The sequence below is a fragment of the Charadrius vociferus genome, unplaced genomic scaffold (genome assembly GCF_000708025.1).
Source record: "Charadrius vociferus isolate BGI_N301 unplaced genomic scaffold, ASM70802v2 scaffold39, whole genome shotgun sequence".
Taxonomy (NCBI): Eukaryota; Metazoa; Chordata; class Aves; order Charadriiformes; family Charadriidae; genus Charadrius; species Charadrius vociferus.
In genome coordinates, this window is record NW_009650188.1 from 3,283,541 (window position 1) to 3,300,552 (window position 17,012).

The 17,012-nt window shown below is 46.3% G+C and overlaps 1 protein-coding gene across 1 annotated transcript; it reads left to right on the top strand.

Annotated features, from left to right (window-relative positions):
• Nucleotides 1-2,211: 2,211 nt before the first annotated feature.
• SCYL3 (SCY1-like 3 (S. cerevisiae)) lies at nucleotides 2,212-16,617 on the top strand. The gene is made up of 13 exons (XM_009892825.1): nucleotides 2,212-2,505; nucleotides 3,037-3,222; nucleotides 3,900-4,013; nucleotides 4,977-5,033; nucleotides 5,792-5,894; nucleotides 6,502-6,613; nucleotides 7,273-7,350; nucleotides 9,558-9,697; nucleotides 10,439-10,626; nucleotides 11,162-11,333; nucleotides 13,172-13,315; nucleotides 13,835-14,568; nucleotides 15,915-16,617. The coding sequence occupies exons 1-13, from the start codon at nucleotides 2,341-2,343 to the stop codon at nucleotides 15,975-15,977; spliced, it is 2,256 nt and encodes a 751-aa protein (XP_009891127.1). The 5' UTR covers nucleotides 2,212-2,340; the 3' UTR covers nucleotides 15,978-16,617.
• Nucleotides 16,618-17,012: the final 395 nt, after the last annotated feature.

The window sequence follows — 17,012 nt, forward strand, 5'->3', positions numbered from 1 at the left end:
CCCTCCGTGCGGGGGGTCGTGACTCGCAGGCGGGGTATGCGGTGGGGGCAAAAACTCGCCTTTCCGGGGGGAACCCAAAAAAAAAGCAAATACCGCATTGGTGACTGTCGTTGTTTTGAGAGCGCTGTAGGCAGCGGGGTTGTTCCCGGCGGGTGGTGTCAGGCTGGTGCTTCTCGGGGAGCCCTCCCTGCTAAAGTGCCTGCGCTGTCCCGGCTCCGGGGTTCAGCGGTCCTTCGGAAGGTGCCACAAAATCACGCGTCCTTTGGCTGTTGCCTCTCGATCGCCCAGCTGTCCGCCTTGGTGGCACTGCTTGCGCAAGGTGCCCGCTGGACGTATGCAGGTGCCGCCTTGGGAAACCTCTGCCTTTGGGAGCAAAGCTCCCATCACCTCCGCCAGCGGGTTCCGGGGGGCTCTGCTGGCGTGGGAGGCTGCGGGCAGGGTGAGGGGAAAGCTGCCTGGCTCTTAGCTGTGGAGTGCCAGGGCTTAGTGTATGCGTTTTAGGTAGAAGCCTCATATGCAGAGTGCTGTCATGCTATAAAGAAGCTAAACTGAAATTTCATCTCTTAACGTAGTTTATGGTAGCAAACCCAAATTGCTGTTAAGTTACCAGGCCCTCTGTCCTTCCCTGCCGGGCTCTGCTCCATCTCAAGGCACACTATGTGTTACATCTAATGTTTGTGTTTACAATTTATTGAAAATAAGATATCAAAAGGTTATAATGTGGGTAATGCTTCTAACCCACAAAGCATACGTGGTCCATGCACGCTGTAGTGTGACTGACAGTTTATTTTAGCACTGGAAGAATTTCTCCGTGGGTTTTAGCCACACCTAGGCATAGCCCTTTGCAAATGCTTTTGCCTGCAGGAGTTTCAATAGCCAGCGTGTTTTGGAGTGCTGTGGAAAAGAAAAGAAGCCAAGCGATAGTTTTGTGAAGCTGACGTGTTCCTGAAAAGCGTGGCTGGTGGTTCCACAGGCTGCTTGCTGTTGCTGCTTGGTTGTTCGAAGCCGCTCGCTTGAAGGTGCCTGGCGTTTGATACCGAGGGGTGTTGGGCTCCTCCTGAGAGGCGGTTGCCCGGAGTGGGGGATGCTTGTTTGGAGCTGGCTGTCGCACAGTGGCACTCGAGTAGATCGCAGTTATCTGAATGACTCTGATGTTACAGTATTTCTGAACTGTGGGCGTCCCTGAAGCCAGATTTGTAACTGATGAATATATCCAAATGTGTTTGGAGGAACGTGAGCCACTGGATCAGTTCAGGTACTTTCAGCTGTCCTGTGCAAAATCCGACTGAGAAATAACTCCAGGAGAACTAGCAACCAAAGCAAAGCTGAAAAGAGCAGAGAATGCAGATAAATGCCCAGCCATAAAGTGATTCTCCAGTTACAAAAAAATTGTGGGAGTGGGCAATGTTTTTCCCCGCTTTTTCTGAAAAATGAGGTTTTGCTGTCCTTCTCTCAATACTAAAGATCGTTTGCTAACTTCTGTGTACAGACCGGTATGCAGGGTCTCGGCCGTAGCCTGTGATGGCAAAGCCTGATTACAGAGCATGTGCTCGGTCAGTGTTTTGTGAAAGAGCCTCTGCAATCAGCGTGTTTGTTTTACCCATTTTGTATGTGAGAAAGCAGCACAAAAATCTGTGGCAGCCTCTTCCTGACAGAGGCTGTGGGAGGAAGGAAGTGTTGGCAGGCAGATGGAATATTCGTCAGATGGAGAGAAGGTAATGGGGGGGGGAAAGCATGCCGCTGGAGGAGGTTACCTGACTGTAGGTCCACTCTGTGGCTTGGAGCATTGAGGAATGGATGCTTTTAAGAAGGCTGGGGGCTCCTTGTGCTCTAAGGCAGTAGCAGTCATAGTTCCTAACTGCTGACTGGGCTGAATCTGAATTAAACCGCTGGAGTAGGTGTCTGCATGACCGGGGGTATTGGTGGATCCTGGTTTTGGTGGACTCTCAGTCTGGTAGCCAGGTCAGGAGCTAGTTGTGGATGCTGTACTGTCAGTTCCTCTGTGGCAGAGCTGGTGGTGTCTAGTGGCGATGCTGGCACAGACACCAGTGCAGTCCTAGCTCCACAGCTAGAGAGCTGCTCAGCTGTTGATCTGAACCCTTTTGTGGACGCTCGATTTCCTTTACAATGGATGGGGATTTTATTCTTGTCTTTAAACTGAAGGAGAGGACGCTGGCAGGAGGAGGTTCTTCATGGCTGTCTCATGCTTTTCAGAAAATGCTCTGAAGGTGACCTCGACAGTGCCCCCCAGAACAGAATCTGTCTGAAAAAATCTTCCTTTGGCCAAAGGCCTGTTTGTCAACAAGAGCGAACCTCTACAGCGGCTGAACTCTGCAAGTGATGGGCTCGGAGAACAGCGCTTTAAAGAGCTACGCACTAGAAGAGCCACCATTCACACTGCCAACCGGACACACAATTTATCCAGCCGTGCTACAAGATGGCAAACTTGCTTCGGTCTTTGTGTACAAGCGAGAGAACGAAGATAAAGTTAATAAAGCTGCCAAGGTACGGTAGAGAGTGCGGCTGAGACAGACTTGTGAGAGTTATCCCTCTTTTTTTTTCTTGGAGGGATGGGAATCGGTTAATAAGGGTCAAACCCTTGGGGAGTAAGGGCAGGAGAAAAGGTTGAAGTTGACCATGGCCGCAAACCGCTGCCGTGCACTGGGGGAAGAAGGGGGTTGGCAGCTGCAAAGCTCATCGTGTGCTGCACGATGCAAGCAGTGGTGGGAAGTGGTGTTTGGACAGCAGTACCTGCATTACTTTGCAGAGTACTGGTCTTGTCCTGCAGATCCAAGTCAGAGAGTCTTTCTTAGGTGGACCGTAGCCAAAATACTGTGTTTATTCTGTGTAAGACTTTATGTAGATATATTATAAGGGGTTCTGCAATGAGTGAATGAGTGTGCTGAGTGCGTGGTGAGGAGCAGGGCTGGGCTAGCTAAATGCAAGCAGAAAACGTGGCTAAAAGCACAAGGCTGAGCTCTGCAGCCAAAAGAGATGCCCTGCATGAGATTTAACAGATGTCTTTGTTTCTGGAAGCACCTGAAAACCTTGCGCCACCCTTGCCTTCTGCGCTTCCTCTCTTGTACTGTGGAAGCAAATGGGATCCACCTGGTTACAGAACGTGTAAAGCCTTTGGAGATGGTCCTGGAGACGCTCTCTTCTGCAGAAATCTGTGCAGGGATCTATGACGTGTTGCTGGCGCTCATCTTCCTCCATGACAGGGTAGGTACCATCAGCAGCAGTCGTCAGGCTTTGGTGGGAGCCAGATGAAACGTGACAAGAGAACATTGTACCTGGGCTTGCCTGGATGACCGTCTCATTCCTGGTTCTTCGCAAAAAGACAGACCCATACACCAGTTCTTTTAGGCTGAAACTGCTGAAATCACGGGCTGCTTTGTACGAGGAAGGGTAATTGAAAATGCTGTGGGTTCTGGAAGTAAGGCAGCCATTACCAATTCGTGAAATGACATCTGCGTGCAGTGCTTCTTACTTTAGGGAAATAGGGTTGCTCGGACTTGGCATTTATTTACAGCTGTTGCCACATATCAGAGATCGGTGTCACCGCTCCCCTGTTTTGGCACTGTGTGTTTGTCCAGGACTGCAGTTAAATCCCAGCTCAGAGTGTAGCTTTTGGGCTTTGTGTTCATAGTTGGAGGTCTTCTCTGGATTTACAATTGTATTGCAAGGGCTCTGACAATGAGAGCTTTGTCTGCTCTAAAACCCCAGCCCTTCTGCCAAATACCTGCTAGTCACCTTCAAAATCCTTCAGGACCTTTAGAATTGTGTGGGTTTTGGCTGCTTTTCCTCAGCTCCTAGCAGCACCTAATTAGCGCTGATTAAGATTTTACATTCTCATCTATCCCCAAGTCTGTTATCCTTTTTTTTTTTATATATTTTAGGGAAATCTAACGCATAACAATGTCTGTTTATCATCCGTGTTTGTAAGTGAGGATGGGCACTGGAAGCTGGGAGGAATGGAAACAGTCTGTAACTTCAGTGAAGCCACCCCAGAGGTAAGAGCCAAGCAAAGCGTACCCTCTGGTGCCTGGGAGAGGGCTCCTGGCCTGCTGAAATTGGCCACCTTACGGATGCGAGAGCCCAAGTCCTTCCAGTTACTTGCATTTACTGTTACGTGTGTTGGTGCACTTCCAGCTCTGACCTGAATCTTTGCTTGAAGGACACCCTAACTATAAACTGCAATGTCTACGCAAACAGAAACCAATTCCCCATTAGCCAAAAAGCAGCTGCTTTTCTAAGGGAGACTGCTGGCTGGAGGGTAGGTCGAGACTGAGGAGAGTGAGAAATCTTTGTTCCTCTGGACTGTTAAACACAAACTAAAAAAAAAAAAAAAAAAGCTTTAGTGTGAAGCAGGAAGATCCAGGTTGAAATTAACAAGAAAAATTAATTTCAATGACTCTCTACCTTTTGCTGTTGGCATCTTCATTGCTTGTTACTGGTCTTAGCAGAAAAATTCCTCATTTCTCCTGCATGCTGTGCAGAGTCATTGCTGCAGCGTGGCACTGTGTTGTAAATGTATATTGCGTTTTTGCCCAGAGGATCTACAAATCCTTCACAACTGAGTGTCCCTGGCGTGTATCACCTTTCAGAAGGGATCAGGCAGATACACAACTGGTGTACAACAATGCAAAGAGCACGGCAGTAAAACCTGACTGCTAAAGCTCGTGAAATCCTTTCCCCGTCCAGATGGATCATGCAGGACGATAGGACTGAGGACTAACGGGATGAGTTGGCTGTGATGCCCTTAAGTTGCCTTCTGTCAGCTTGGTGCTTCACACCTTATCCATTTGTGCTTCTGCTCTGGGCAGAGCAAAGCACAGCCTGCCCTGGGTGGCAGCTGAAGGGGCAGAGGTGGACCTCCTGCCACCCGCTCAGCCCTGGCCCACGGGGAGAGCCTGCTCCTGCTGCTTGGCACAGGTAAGTGGTTGAGGCAGCTCATGTGTCCCCTCTTCTTCCAGTTCCTCTGTCACGTCAAGTCGGTACGAGATCAGTCATGCATCCCTTGCGAGGAGATGGTGAGTAACATCACTTGCTGATGGAATATCTTGCTGGCAACAAATAAAAGTGCAATGGTTGGGAAATAGTTTTCATTCACATGTTTTATTTCTTTATGCCTGAATGGGAGGAAGTGGCTGTTGGATAATGCCTGAGGTTTACTCTCTTCCTTTTTCCCCCCCTTCCCTCCCATCCCTGGTTTGGGTACGGTGTTGGACACAGGGAAGTGAAATTCTGAATGAGGAGTGGTAGGACAGCAGGTCGTTGTAATATTTTTCAAACCCTTTGTGTGGCAGCTTTAATGCTTCTAAATCACCAAAGCTTTGTAAAAATTACAGAGTGGTTGCTGAGATTGCCCAGATCACTGTGGTCACACGGTTGTGTAACTCTCACATACCACAGCCTTTTTTTTTTAACTTGTTAGTCACCTCTTGTCTATTAAGAATCCTATGAGTTGCTTATCTTAAAGGAGCGCTCGCTTTCTCTCTAATTAACACCTGTTTCCATAGAAATGCTGAAAGTTGTTGACTTGCGATTGCTGCATGCATTCATGGGGGAGTTGTTTCATCGTGATGTAGTTGCTCCTGTGGGTTATAAATTCCCTGGTGGAGGTTTTTTTAGTGTAATAATCTACTTGTAGAGTACTTAGTGGAGTTTTGGTGCTATAAAAAGAATTTGAGAGTCTATATGGTGGGGGAGGAATAAAGATTCGTGGAAACTGTCAAGTATTTCATAACTCCTGCTTTGCTGATCGTTTGGGTTCTTTTGGCTTTTTCAGTCTGCGGATTTCAAAATTCTGCCCAACAGCTATGGGCATGCGAGGGATGCCTACGCGTTTGGAACAATGGTTGAAAACCTCCTGATAGTCCTAAATGATCAGGGTGAGGAATGACACGTTTATTTTGCTATTGACTGGCCTCTGTAGCTTATTCCTTTCCTGTCTCAACTGAGCCATTTGCCTTTTGTTGCAGCAGACAGATGTGCTACAGGTTCAGTGGCCGTCGTTGTTCTCTGTGTTGGTTAGGTTAAAATACAGCCTTCAGCTTCTCCTGTATTCCCCTCTTCCTGCATCTGAGCACAGACAGATGTGGCTGGAGGTCACCGGCCTGCAAAACAAAGCACTCCCAAATTGGCTCTGTGGCAGTCAGAGGTTCACTTGGTCTCTGACCCACCAGACGCTTCATCAAGGGTTGTGGACGTGGGCGCCTGGATGTTGTGTACCACAGCGCAGCGGGAGCTGCTGCATTCTAGCAGAGAGGGAGCAGGAAGCTTCTTGGAGGACAGTAGCACTCCTTGGTGCCCCAATAGCCAAGAAGCCTAGGGAGAGAAATGGAAATGCTGTTTTCCCTTTCCATTAGGGACGTATATGAGCAGTTTTGTTATCAAATAGAGCTTCTAAAATAAGGTTTTTGGGAGGGCGGAGGACTCCTGAACAGAGCTGCTTCAGTGTTCAGCGAGAAATCTAACTGTAGGCGCTCTGGCTTTCAGTTTCAGCAGACATTCTCTCCAGCTTTCAGCAAACCTTGCACAGTACACTGCTGAATCCAGATCCAAAGTGTCGTCCATCACTGTCCAGCTTACTGTCTCATGAGTTCTTCAGGTAAGGAAAGGAATATCCTGCCCCTCTCGGTATGTCTTGATAGTGCTTGTTTCTGTGTTGCAAATGTGTTAATTTTGTGAAGGTGTGTTCCTTATCAGATGGGAAGTGCAAATTTAATCCCTGCCTCTTACAGGGATCTCTGACAAAAAGACTCCTTAAATTAAGAAATCATCAGCCTTCCAAGTGAGGTGCTGAGCTAGCACTGGCGACAGAAGTGTGTCCCATAGTCACACCATCAGTTGGATCTCCCTAAGCTCATGGGAAGTGGTGGAAATGCTCTAGAAAATAAAATCATTAGCGATACTGCTGGAGCAAAGCAGGCTCCGAGATAATCCACAGAGAGCTGTGTTTGCTGTCACCTGAGTGCTTCTCTGGGTGGCACTTCCTTCTGCTTATTGCCCCAGGAAGGTGGTCAGAGGTGGCTGATGCCACACTGCCCAGGTCTTCCTGTGAATTGCTGACATAAAGTGCAGCGCTGTGCAGGCACAGCTGTTGGGTCAGACCCCCACGCCGGCATTCTTGGTCCACCGGCGTTTGTCTTGTGTTCCTCTGTCTAGTTCTGTCTGCTAAATGAAGGATGGGGATTTGCAATCTCTCAGTTATGGGTGGTTTAAGCATCAATAAGGATCACGGTTGACAGCCTGCATTTTTGTGCTTAGGAATGATTTTCTGGAAGTTGTGAACTTTCTGAAGACCTTAACACTAAAGTCTGAGGAAGAAAAAACTGAATTTTTCAAGTAAGTGAAGGAACTGTAATCTGGAAGCTTCTTATTTCAGAAATACTTCTGCCAAATGGGCCGGGGGGGGCAGATCTGGAAAGGCTGGTGGCCAGAGAGGTAGTTCCTCAGGTGCCAGATTTTGATTGCTTTGGCAGAACTTTGTTTGCTCTGTAATATTTTGGGTACTCCAGCCAAAGTAGTAATCACATCAAACACGAAACTATTCACTCCCTCCTTTCCCAGTTTGTTGTGAATGGTTTGATGTTTGGGAGGAGCGGTACCTGCCAGGCTCTGCATCATTCTGATACTCGCCAGCCTCTGGAGGGACGCTGTGCACAGCTGTATGGAGAGCAGTGTTTTTACCTGCTACAGACCAATTGCTGTCGCTGGAGAATTGGTCAGAAACCGGACTGTAGTGACATGCATCACTTCAGGTGTGCTTTTCTGAATCCCATCTGCTTGCTAGCAGCTGGGCTGAACTCCTGCAGGGCCAAGACCAGAAGCCTTCCCAGAAGTACAGGGATATGAAAAGGAAAGCATTTTTCCATTGTCCGTGTTCTAATTGAGTTAATGCACTTTGCGGGGCATAATGCTGATGTTATTAGCAGAAGTTAAATTATTCAGGTTCTCTTCCGCCCACTTTAGCAGCACTGTCCTGTCTCCCGCTGCACTGTGGCTAAGCAGGAATCATTTGAAAAGCCCATTCGTGTGCTGTAGCGTTGTGGTAGAGGAGGCAGTGTGGCCTAACAGCTCGTCCGCTCAAGCTCTGGTCAACAGCTCGTCACTGGAGCTGTCGTGGGGCCCTGTTGCTTCACACAAAGGCTATCTGCTCGCCCACTTTCAAAATACTCTTAAAATATGACAGTGCTTCTTTTAATCTGCTGGAAAAAAACAATCTTCCCCTTGCTTCATTCTGAGAAGTAGCTTTATTTTAGATGTGACTTTGCAAAAAAGGGAAGTCTAGCACCAGGCACCTCTTGAGGCTGAAATTTTTTTCCATTTAGGCAGATCTTCTAAATTGCTAATGAGAGAGTTTTCAATAAGACATTTTGGATGAATTAATCTTGTGATGCCAGACCAGTCTGGGTAAAGCTGTTGTTTGTAATGGATGTCTTGGCTGTAGTAGTGCAGCATCTGCAGGAAATCCTATTGTCATGGTCCCCAAGAATTTTTCTGTGAGGAAGTTTCTGTGTAGTCATGGCATTATCTGTGCCTGAAAAAGGGAGAAGCTGAGTTTTTCTTTCTTTTTCCATATAGAAGAGCCTGGGTGTTCTTCCAGAGCTATTTTCCTGCCTGTTTCATACCTCTGTGGTCACTATCAGTTGTAACGCTAGTTTGATTTCACTAGTTTGAGACTAAGTGAAGGAAACAAGTGGAGAAAGGGGATCTTAGCAGAAGCATTCAGAGTGGTTCCCGCTATCTCTAACAGCAGTGTTTGCTGAGGGAGGGAGTGAATACTTTGCTTAAAGATATGGCAGTGTTGCCCCTTTATCAGGCAGAGGGGCTTTCACAGCATGTGCGCTATTGCTCGAAGTCTCCTCCAAGCCTAGAAAAAAACCAGTAACTGCTGCTGCTATTTTAAAAATGAAAATCCTACAAGGAAGAGCAGTTGCACAAAATCAAACTCTGTGACTTAAGTAAGTAAATAAATAAACCCAACCCATAACTTTGTTGGCCACCTCTAAAACATATTCAATGGAAGTGGTTTCAAAATGGGATTCCCTTTTTGCCAGGGAAACTTGCCCTTTGCAGTGGGTAGAACAGCTTTTTCTCAAGCAGTAGGAAAATTCTGGCAATGCACCAGGTTGTGGGGTGAGAGGACAACTGTCTCCTCCAGTTTAACGCTGTAGCACTTCATGGGAGATACCAGCTCTGAGGCAGTTTGATGCCACAGCAGTAGGCAGCTGCTCAGAGAGTGAAGCCTTCATGAGCCAACTGCAGGTGCAGGGGTGCTTCTAGATGCGCTTGTGACAGACTGTGATCTGAGTGTGGGGTTTTACAGGATGTGTCTCTAGCTGCTGCTTTGTGTTATCTTTGCCTGAAAGCCTCAGGCAGGGGCAGAGCCTTGTCCTAGGTTAGCGTGCACACAGAGCGAGAGGCTGCGACGGGACTTTGTCTCTAGGAGATGAAGCAGACACAAAAAGGGGGAAAAGCGATATTAATGGAAACAGTTGTAAATGCGTGGAAGGCTGCCTTGATACTAATTGCTGTCTCCTGGAACACAGATCCCTGCTGGACAGGGTGGCCGGCTTGTCAGAGGAGCTGATAGCATCACGGCTGGTGCCTCTTCTACTCAATCAGCTTGTATTTGCAGAACCTGTAGCTGTCAAGAGTTTTCTTCCTCATCTGCTGGGTCCAAAGAAAGGTGACCTTTAAATACTTTCCCTTCAGAATTATCACCGACAAGTTTGGAACGAATTCAGAGTTGTCGTTCCATTGAATCAAGGGAACAGTGGTGTTTGTTTAACCAGAACAAATACTGTAACGTACAGAACTGGATAGGACAGTTATGTGTGTGTTCCCGTGTGCAGTACTCCCACTGCTCTGCTGATGTTGGGAAAAGAATTAGGAATTGCTTGGGCTCTTTCCCAGATTTACGTGTCACCCCACTCACCCGCCCCAGGCTTTCTCCGTGGCTCACTGCATATCCCTCTTCTCACCTTTCCCCTATCCTCCCTGACGTTTTTTCTTCTGCCACTGCCCTCATTCTCCTGTAAGGGTGCTCAGTCTCTTCTCCTTTCCCCTGTAAGGGGTGTTCAGCATGTCTTGCTGAATCCCTAGCTATCCCTGTCCCTGCTCTTTGCCTCCCCTCTCTTAGTTTTTCCCACGTAGCTACTGGTGTTTCAGCCAAGCAATACCTGTGACTGTTTGACCTTCTGTGTTCAGAGCCGCTGCCATCGAGCAATGGACACTGGCACTGCTGCCTCTCTTCCTTCCCCTCTCTGACATCCCAAGCAAGCTGTGTTTGCAGCTGACAAAGAATCAGACCTGGCAGTGGAGTGACACTGTAGATCTCAGCTGTGATGGTTTCTCAGTGAGTAGCCTTTGGGTGAGCTGTCTCTCCTTATTGAAACAGCTTTTTCCCATCTTCACCTCTCCTCCCCAGAGCAAACTGGAGAAAGCCAGACCAGCTGTCTCCTGTCACCAGCCTTGTTCCAGACACATGTCATTCCTGTGCTGCTGAAGCTATTTGAGGTTCACGAGGAGCACGTTCGAATGGTGTTGCTGTCTCACATTCATGCCTACGCAGAACTGTTCTCTCGGGAGGAGTTGAAAAACATCATATTGCCACAGGTTAAGGACAGCAAAACAATACGTGGTATATCCTAGAATATGGGATTTCTACTGGTCGCGTTGGTTCTTAAAGTTAGGATCTCATAGTGCTGGCCGCAGGCATTTTGCAACCTCCTTTCTATGCGAGCCCTAACCCTTACACCCCACCCTGATCTGGGTTACTGGTTTTGTTAAACCCAATGCCCTCTGACAGGTATCAACAGAAGTGGTGTGTGTGACAGCCTCGACTGGCAGCCTCACAACAACAGACTGTGTTCACACCACACCTGTCAGGAATGGAAGAGTGATCGGTCTAAGCTCAGGATGCCTTGGCATTAGGGTCCAGTGCTCACCAGGCATGAGGATGAGCCACCCTCTGTAGCTTGTATCACAAGGTGGAAGGCCAATCTTATGCTACAGAATAATGTCCAGTATCTTCTGAGAGATGTGGGAGATCATAGAAGTGAAATGTGCTGTAAATATAACATTTAAAGAGGAAAGAAGTGAAAAAGCAGGTTTTTCTTTCCTCGGTAATGTTATCTTGTTCTTGGTGTAGGTATTGCTGGGCCTTCGAGATACCAGTGACTCTATCGTTGCGATAACGCTGCACAGCTTAGCAGTTCTCGTCTCCCTGCTTGGACCTGAAGTAGTTGTAGGTGGAGAAAGAACGAAGATTTTCAAAAGCTCTGCACCAAGTTTCATGAAAACTGCTGATCTCTCCCCAGAAGGTAAATGATACAGTCAGAGTGCTCTCAGGGTTCTTGCCCGTTCTGTCCAAGCCACATAGGCAGAATTCCTTGGATTATTAATCTTTTGCCGTTGACAGGTTAATTGAAAAAAGTTAATTTGCAGTTAAACTTTAATTCTAAATTAGGTGCTGGCTGTTTGCAGATACAGAATTGATACCGTAACAAGAGTTACATAAAAGTATTTTAAATGTACGAAATATACGGGGGAAAAAATTATTTTAAGTATCTATCTTCTTAAAATTAAGAATCTCCATAAGCAAAGGAGATTAAGTGTGTGTGTTTGTCTTTGGAGGAAAAACTATACTGCCCTTTAAAGGAAGTTTGTATTTATCCAGATAGTTGTTTAATATTCCCTCTGTCCTTCACGGTTTTAAAAATAGTAAATCTCATCCTCTTCCCCCAATTTCTATTCATAGATTGGAAAAGGAATACGAACTTCCCTATTTTCTCAGCTCTCGGGAGGCTTTTCAGCTAATCCAAATGAAGAAAGTAGTCCCTGCACCTGCTAGATAACTTGGAACCAAGTGTACTAAGGGAAAGCTTTTCTGGATATTCAAACTAAGAATGCTTGTAACGGGAGGGAAGAATCGGCATTTGTTCTACTTTAGACATATAGATACCAAATGAAATGCATGGCAGAGACCAAATTAAGTATAAATGTTTTCTTCCTGATTATGTGTGTACTGATAGCTACCACCCTTTATTAAAATCTGTGGATGGCTCATTGCATTATTTTGCTTTATGTTATTTTAGTAGACTATAGTAAATAAAACCCTTTGGATTGCATGCTAAAACCAGGTTTATTTTTCTGAATATATTTAAAATTAGACCTGATTAAACTATTGATAAACAACAAAAAAACCCCCCATCTTTGTCCTCAAATGTGCGTGGTGACCTGCAAAAATGGTACTAGAGGCTGAACACATGAGGCTTAAAATAAGGTGTTTGCTTAAGCCCCTAAAGGGTGTACCTTTTATGAAGGGCACTTTGGGGAGGGGGTGAGTTCCGTGTGTTAATTGCAGTCCTCTCCAGTGCCACAGGCTGTGCGTCTCTGGCTGCAGTCACAGCCCCTGGCCCAGGCAGGTGCAGTTGGCTGGGAACACAGAAGCACATGCAGGGCTCGCCCAAACTGGCAACAGGGCCTCACACAGCCGAGGCTGGTGCTGGTTAATCACCGCCACAACTCGCAAAAATGAACTGGAACTAGGTGCTTGCCAAGCTATTATCGCCAGCTCAGGGAAACAAACCTGCCTTGTGCAGCTTCCAAGCGTGGCCTTTACTGCCTGCCACCTCTCCTCGGGTGTGGTATGAGGGAGGCTGTTGCACAGCCTTCAGGATAGAGGCTCTTGTTCCTGTAAGCTGCTTTGCTCATGCCCAAGCATAACAGAGGGTTTGTGTAGTCGCGTGAGTTTGCTTATGCTTTGAATTGTTGTGACTATCAGTGCTGTGCTTTTGTATGAGAGGCAGATAAGAGGGGATTTGTGATGCCACGCAGTACAGAAGCTGGGATTTTGGATCCAGCCAGGTGGCAGACAGCATTTTTTAAGCATCTGTTCTGATCACAATCAGTTTGTTCACTTTGTATTTCTTGAAAGAACATATCAGCAAGAACTGACCATTTACAGTTGCCTAAACTTTGTACTGGCAAGAGCTGCAGATGGCAGGAACAGAGGAGTATTGTGTTACATATGGCTCAAGAGGTGCAGCTGTTGCATTGCTGCAGTAATCTTCATTCAGTATTGCTTGTCAGTGTTGTAAGTAACAACATTCCAATGCCGTGGGCAGTTTCAACTAATACTTTTCTTTTATCCCTGCAGACTCCCCCAGCCATGTTGTAAGCAATCAGAGAAATCAAACCTCTCAGCCCTTGAAGAACAATTCTAGTGTGTTCCCCATCTCTGGAAATGTACCTGTCAAGAAGCTTTCTGTGCAACAAGACAATCCACTGGCTGTAAAGACAGGTAAAACTTAGCCCTAGCTCTTGCTTTTTAGAAATCAAGTGTTCTACAAATGAACTGTTGCTTGAAAAGATGTTAATTTCCCCCCTGTGCTGATCTGAAAGATTCAGTAAACCAAGGAAAGTAACTGACGGAACAAAAGTGTGACCCTTCACTTCCTAGGGAGTAGTTATTTGGGAATCTGATATACATGGACTGCTGACTGGCTGGCTGTGAATTTCTTTTTTCTTATGGTTTCCTGCTGTGCTTTTTCACACCTCCCATAGCTCAGCAGATCAGTAGATTTATAGGTCATCTCATTCTCTGGCCTCAGAACCTGACTCAGTTTACTTTTATGGCCTTTTTTCAGTCACCTATTGTTTATCAGCAGTCAGCTTCTATTGCCCCAGGGCTTTGAGATTAATACTCCTCTTTTGCCAGCAGGAAGGTGGCTGTGCTACCTGTGATGTCAAGGAGTTTTAGGCAAGACTCTGTCTCACTTGCTGTCTTGAAATGAGTATGTAACACCTTTGTCTTCCACAGGTGAGCAAGACACTCACTGCCCCCTGAACGGAATTCCTGGAAACATTAATACGATAGGGAGCAGCAGGAGCTCTTTGACTACCTCTGAAAAGCCAGCAGAGGAGTGGCCAGACTGGAGTGAGCCAGAGGAGACAGACACCGAGAAAACTGTGAACATTCAAATTCGGCCCCGAGAGCCACAGGGCAGGGTGGCACCTTATTTTGCTGAACATGATGTAGATGAGAAGCCTTGGGATGACTTTGAGCCCAGCAGCCCTAGTCCTGAACTGTCTTCAGGAAACTGCCTCACTGTGACACAAACTGATGCAGTTGAAACGCCGAGGCCTCTGCCAGGTACGCAACTGAGCAAAGAATTCAAAAGCCTCAGACTGAGTGCCCCCCCAGAGTCCTGCCCTGGGAACAGCTGGAGCAATAACAACTGGGACCACCAGGAACAACTGGGAGGAACTGTGCTGCCAAAAACAACCTTTCAGGAAAGGTTGAAGTCTTCATCGGAGTCTGGCCTGGGAGAAGAATTCACGATCAAAGTGAAGAGGAAACCTGTGCAAGACCCTGAGCTGGACTGGTTTGCTGACATGATCCCAGACATTAAACCTTCTTCAGCTATCTTGGTTTTACCTGAAGCGAGGACAGAAGCAGTTGTTCCCAGTCACTCTGGTGTAGTATCCAGCAGAGAAGGTGCCTCCCAGAATGTGCTGTTTTCATCCAAATTTGCAGCAGCTGATGTTATTGAGGTAAGAGGCTATATAGGCAGTGGGGTTTAAATGACTGCACACTTCAGAGGATCCTAAAGCACATACATAGCTGTTGTAGCACCAGCAGGCTCCTTAATCAGATGGTGGATAACCTGAGAAAGTATCAGCAGCATATGACTACAGTTCAGTCTTCACCTGTGAATACAAGATGCTGAGCTCTGAATGATGCATCTGCAGGTAATTCAAACACCAGGTCATTACTACAGCAGCAAGAGAGTTGTGGTAAGAAGCAGTGAGGGTATGGACTGGTACCCTAGTAAAGGCACTGACTAACGAGTTTTAACTCCAGCTTTTAATTTGTGCTGCTGTATTCTGGATGCAAGGATAGGGAGATTAGGGAGCATCTTAGTTTGTCAGCCAGGTAAAACAAGGCTGGATCCTGTCTGCTGAATAGGCCTGGGCCCACACACAAACAGAAGGGGGCTTTCAAGCACAGAGGATGCTCAGGATTTAGTGTTACTCCTGGTTCTTCTAGGAAAACCTAATAGTATTGCAAATAAAGGACCGGGAAACCAGAACCTCTGGATTACAGATTAAAGCTTTTTGGGTGCTTTGTTTGCATGAAAGAATAGCTGAGATGTTTCTCTATTTCAGAGAACTGGAGGGGTTATAAAACTGCTTTTTTAGGTAAGCAGGTAAATCCCTCTAGCCCCATCACAGAGACTCTAGAGATTGCTTCTGTTTCCTAGGAGGGGAGGTAGCACTCCCAACACTGCCACCTGAACATGTAACTGTTAGGGAATAGGTGTTGATTTCAAGTTGTTTTGCTAATTCAGCCTCAAGAGAGCTACCACAGGGGTAGTAGGTAGCACGGGGAGAGGAGCCTTGGATGTAAACTGAAGTTGTTTATAACAATTGAAAACAGCATACTTGATTTTTCAGAAGCACTCTTGTGGTATTAACTCTAGTTTTTTGAGGAGTTGCTCACTGTAGCGCAGTCAGTGGGCGGGTGAGATCAAAGTCATAGTGTTAGAATACAAAAGGACAGCAGCTGTTTCCTAGGGGGAAAGAAAGCATCTAGTTTATAGCACCATGTTCTTAATGGAAAGTGATTTTGGTACAAGTAGTTCTTGCTTTAATTTTAGGAAACAAATAGAAGACTCTCCCTGTTAGTTTGCTGTTGTCTTTAAGGTGTTTCTTTTTGTAGTTGAAAGTTCTTTAAGACAGAAAGCTGCAAATAGTGGCACTTAACTTTTGGTCTTATGAGGGGCTTTTGGCATTCTGGATGACTGTCCTGCTCTGCCATTGCAAGCTGCACAGGCTACTGCTGGCTGTGCTAAGTACAGTACATGTGCCTTACTGTTGATAATTTTACATGATTCTAGGCTGAAGCTGCAGGCTGGGGTGAAGAAGAGGAGTTGAACTGGGAAGATGATGCTAACTGGTAATGGGACTGAAAGAGACAAAGGCAATTTATGGTGTGTCGCTGCTTCCCCAGTAAAATGGATAAGTACCTCAGCACTGCTTTTGCCAGAAGGCAGGCGCTTGCTGCAGCAGCCAGCAAGATCCCATGGGGCCTGATCTCTTGCAATGGATGCTCCTTTCCAGTCTGTGCCAAAAACTGCAGGGGTGAGGCCTGCACTCAAGCAATATGCCCAGCTGTGGTACGTGCCACTGCTACCGGAAAAAGGAACAGCGTGATGGGTGTGTTGGTGCTGACATGCTACCGGAGGCCAAGAGTGGTATAAACGATTGTTCCAGAACTCATCCCTGCTCTGAAAAACTGATGACAATAAATGAAAGTCACACTGAGTTCCTTTGTTAGTGTGCCTATTTTTTTTTATTTTTTTTTTTTTTTGGAAAAGTGAAGCCCTTAGAAATGGCTCCTTTTAACTTTTTAGCTGAGATGATTTTAAGATGAATGTACAGTTTACTCAACTTATTTATTTCTGTTTTATAGTTCTGTCAGTGGATAGCACACGAGGTGCTAGGAACCATGCAGTGAAGGACCACTGAACATGAACTGCTTAAGCACTGCACTCTTTCTGCTCTTAACTGTGACTAATAAAGATTATTTTTAAAATATGACCCTAGTGTGGAGTAGAACCAAGAGCAGAGGTATGTTCAGAGAACAGTATAGAGCCTTAAATTGTTATTCTTGAGTGTATTTTAAAATTAAGATAAAAACACCTACTGCCTGGTTACCTGTACACAACAGGAACAAAGGTAACCATTACTTTTACAAGAGATTCAAACATCTTAGTATTCAAAATACAAGCTTGTGAAGTGTTTGTCACCATACAGTAGCTTAGAAGAACAAGCTATACATTGGCAATATACAAAATGACAGCTCAGATGCACAATAGTGTCCATTAGAATATATTAGTCCTTCCAGCCCATTATTGTGAAAGACAGGCCAACATCTCACACCTCAGTTCATTCTGGCACATTAACCAAGACCCAGCAGTACAGTAGAGCATTGC

Bases quoted from the DNA above. Each gene is read 5' to 3' on its own strand.
- SCYL3 (XM_009892825.1), top strand. From the start codon at position 2,341: ATGGGCTCGGAGAACAGCGCTTTAAAGAGCTACGCACTAGAAGAGCCA. The intron at 2,506-3,036 runs GTACGGTAGAGA...TGTTTCTGGAAG, and splicing joins AAGTTAATAAAGCTGCCAAG to CACCTGAAAACCTTGCGCCA. The intron at 9,698-10,438 runs GTGACCTTTAAA...TCTCCTCCCCAG, and splicing joins TCTGCTGGGTCCAAAGAAAG to AGCAAACTGGAGAAAGCCAG.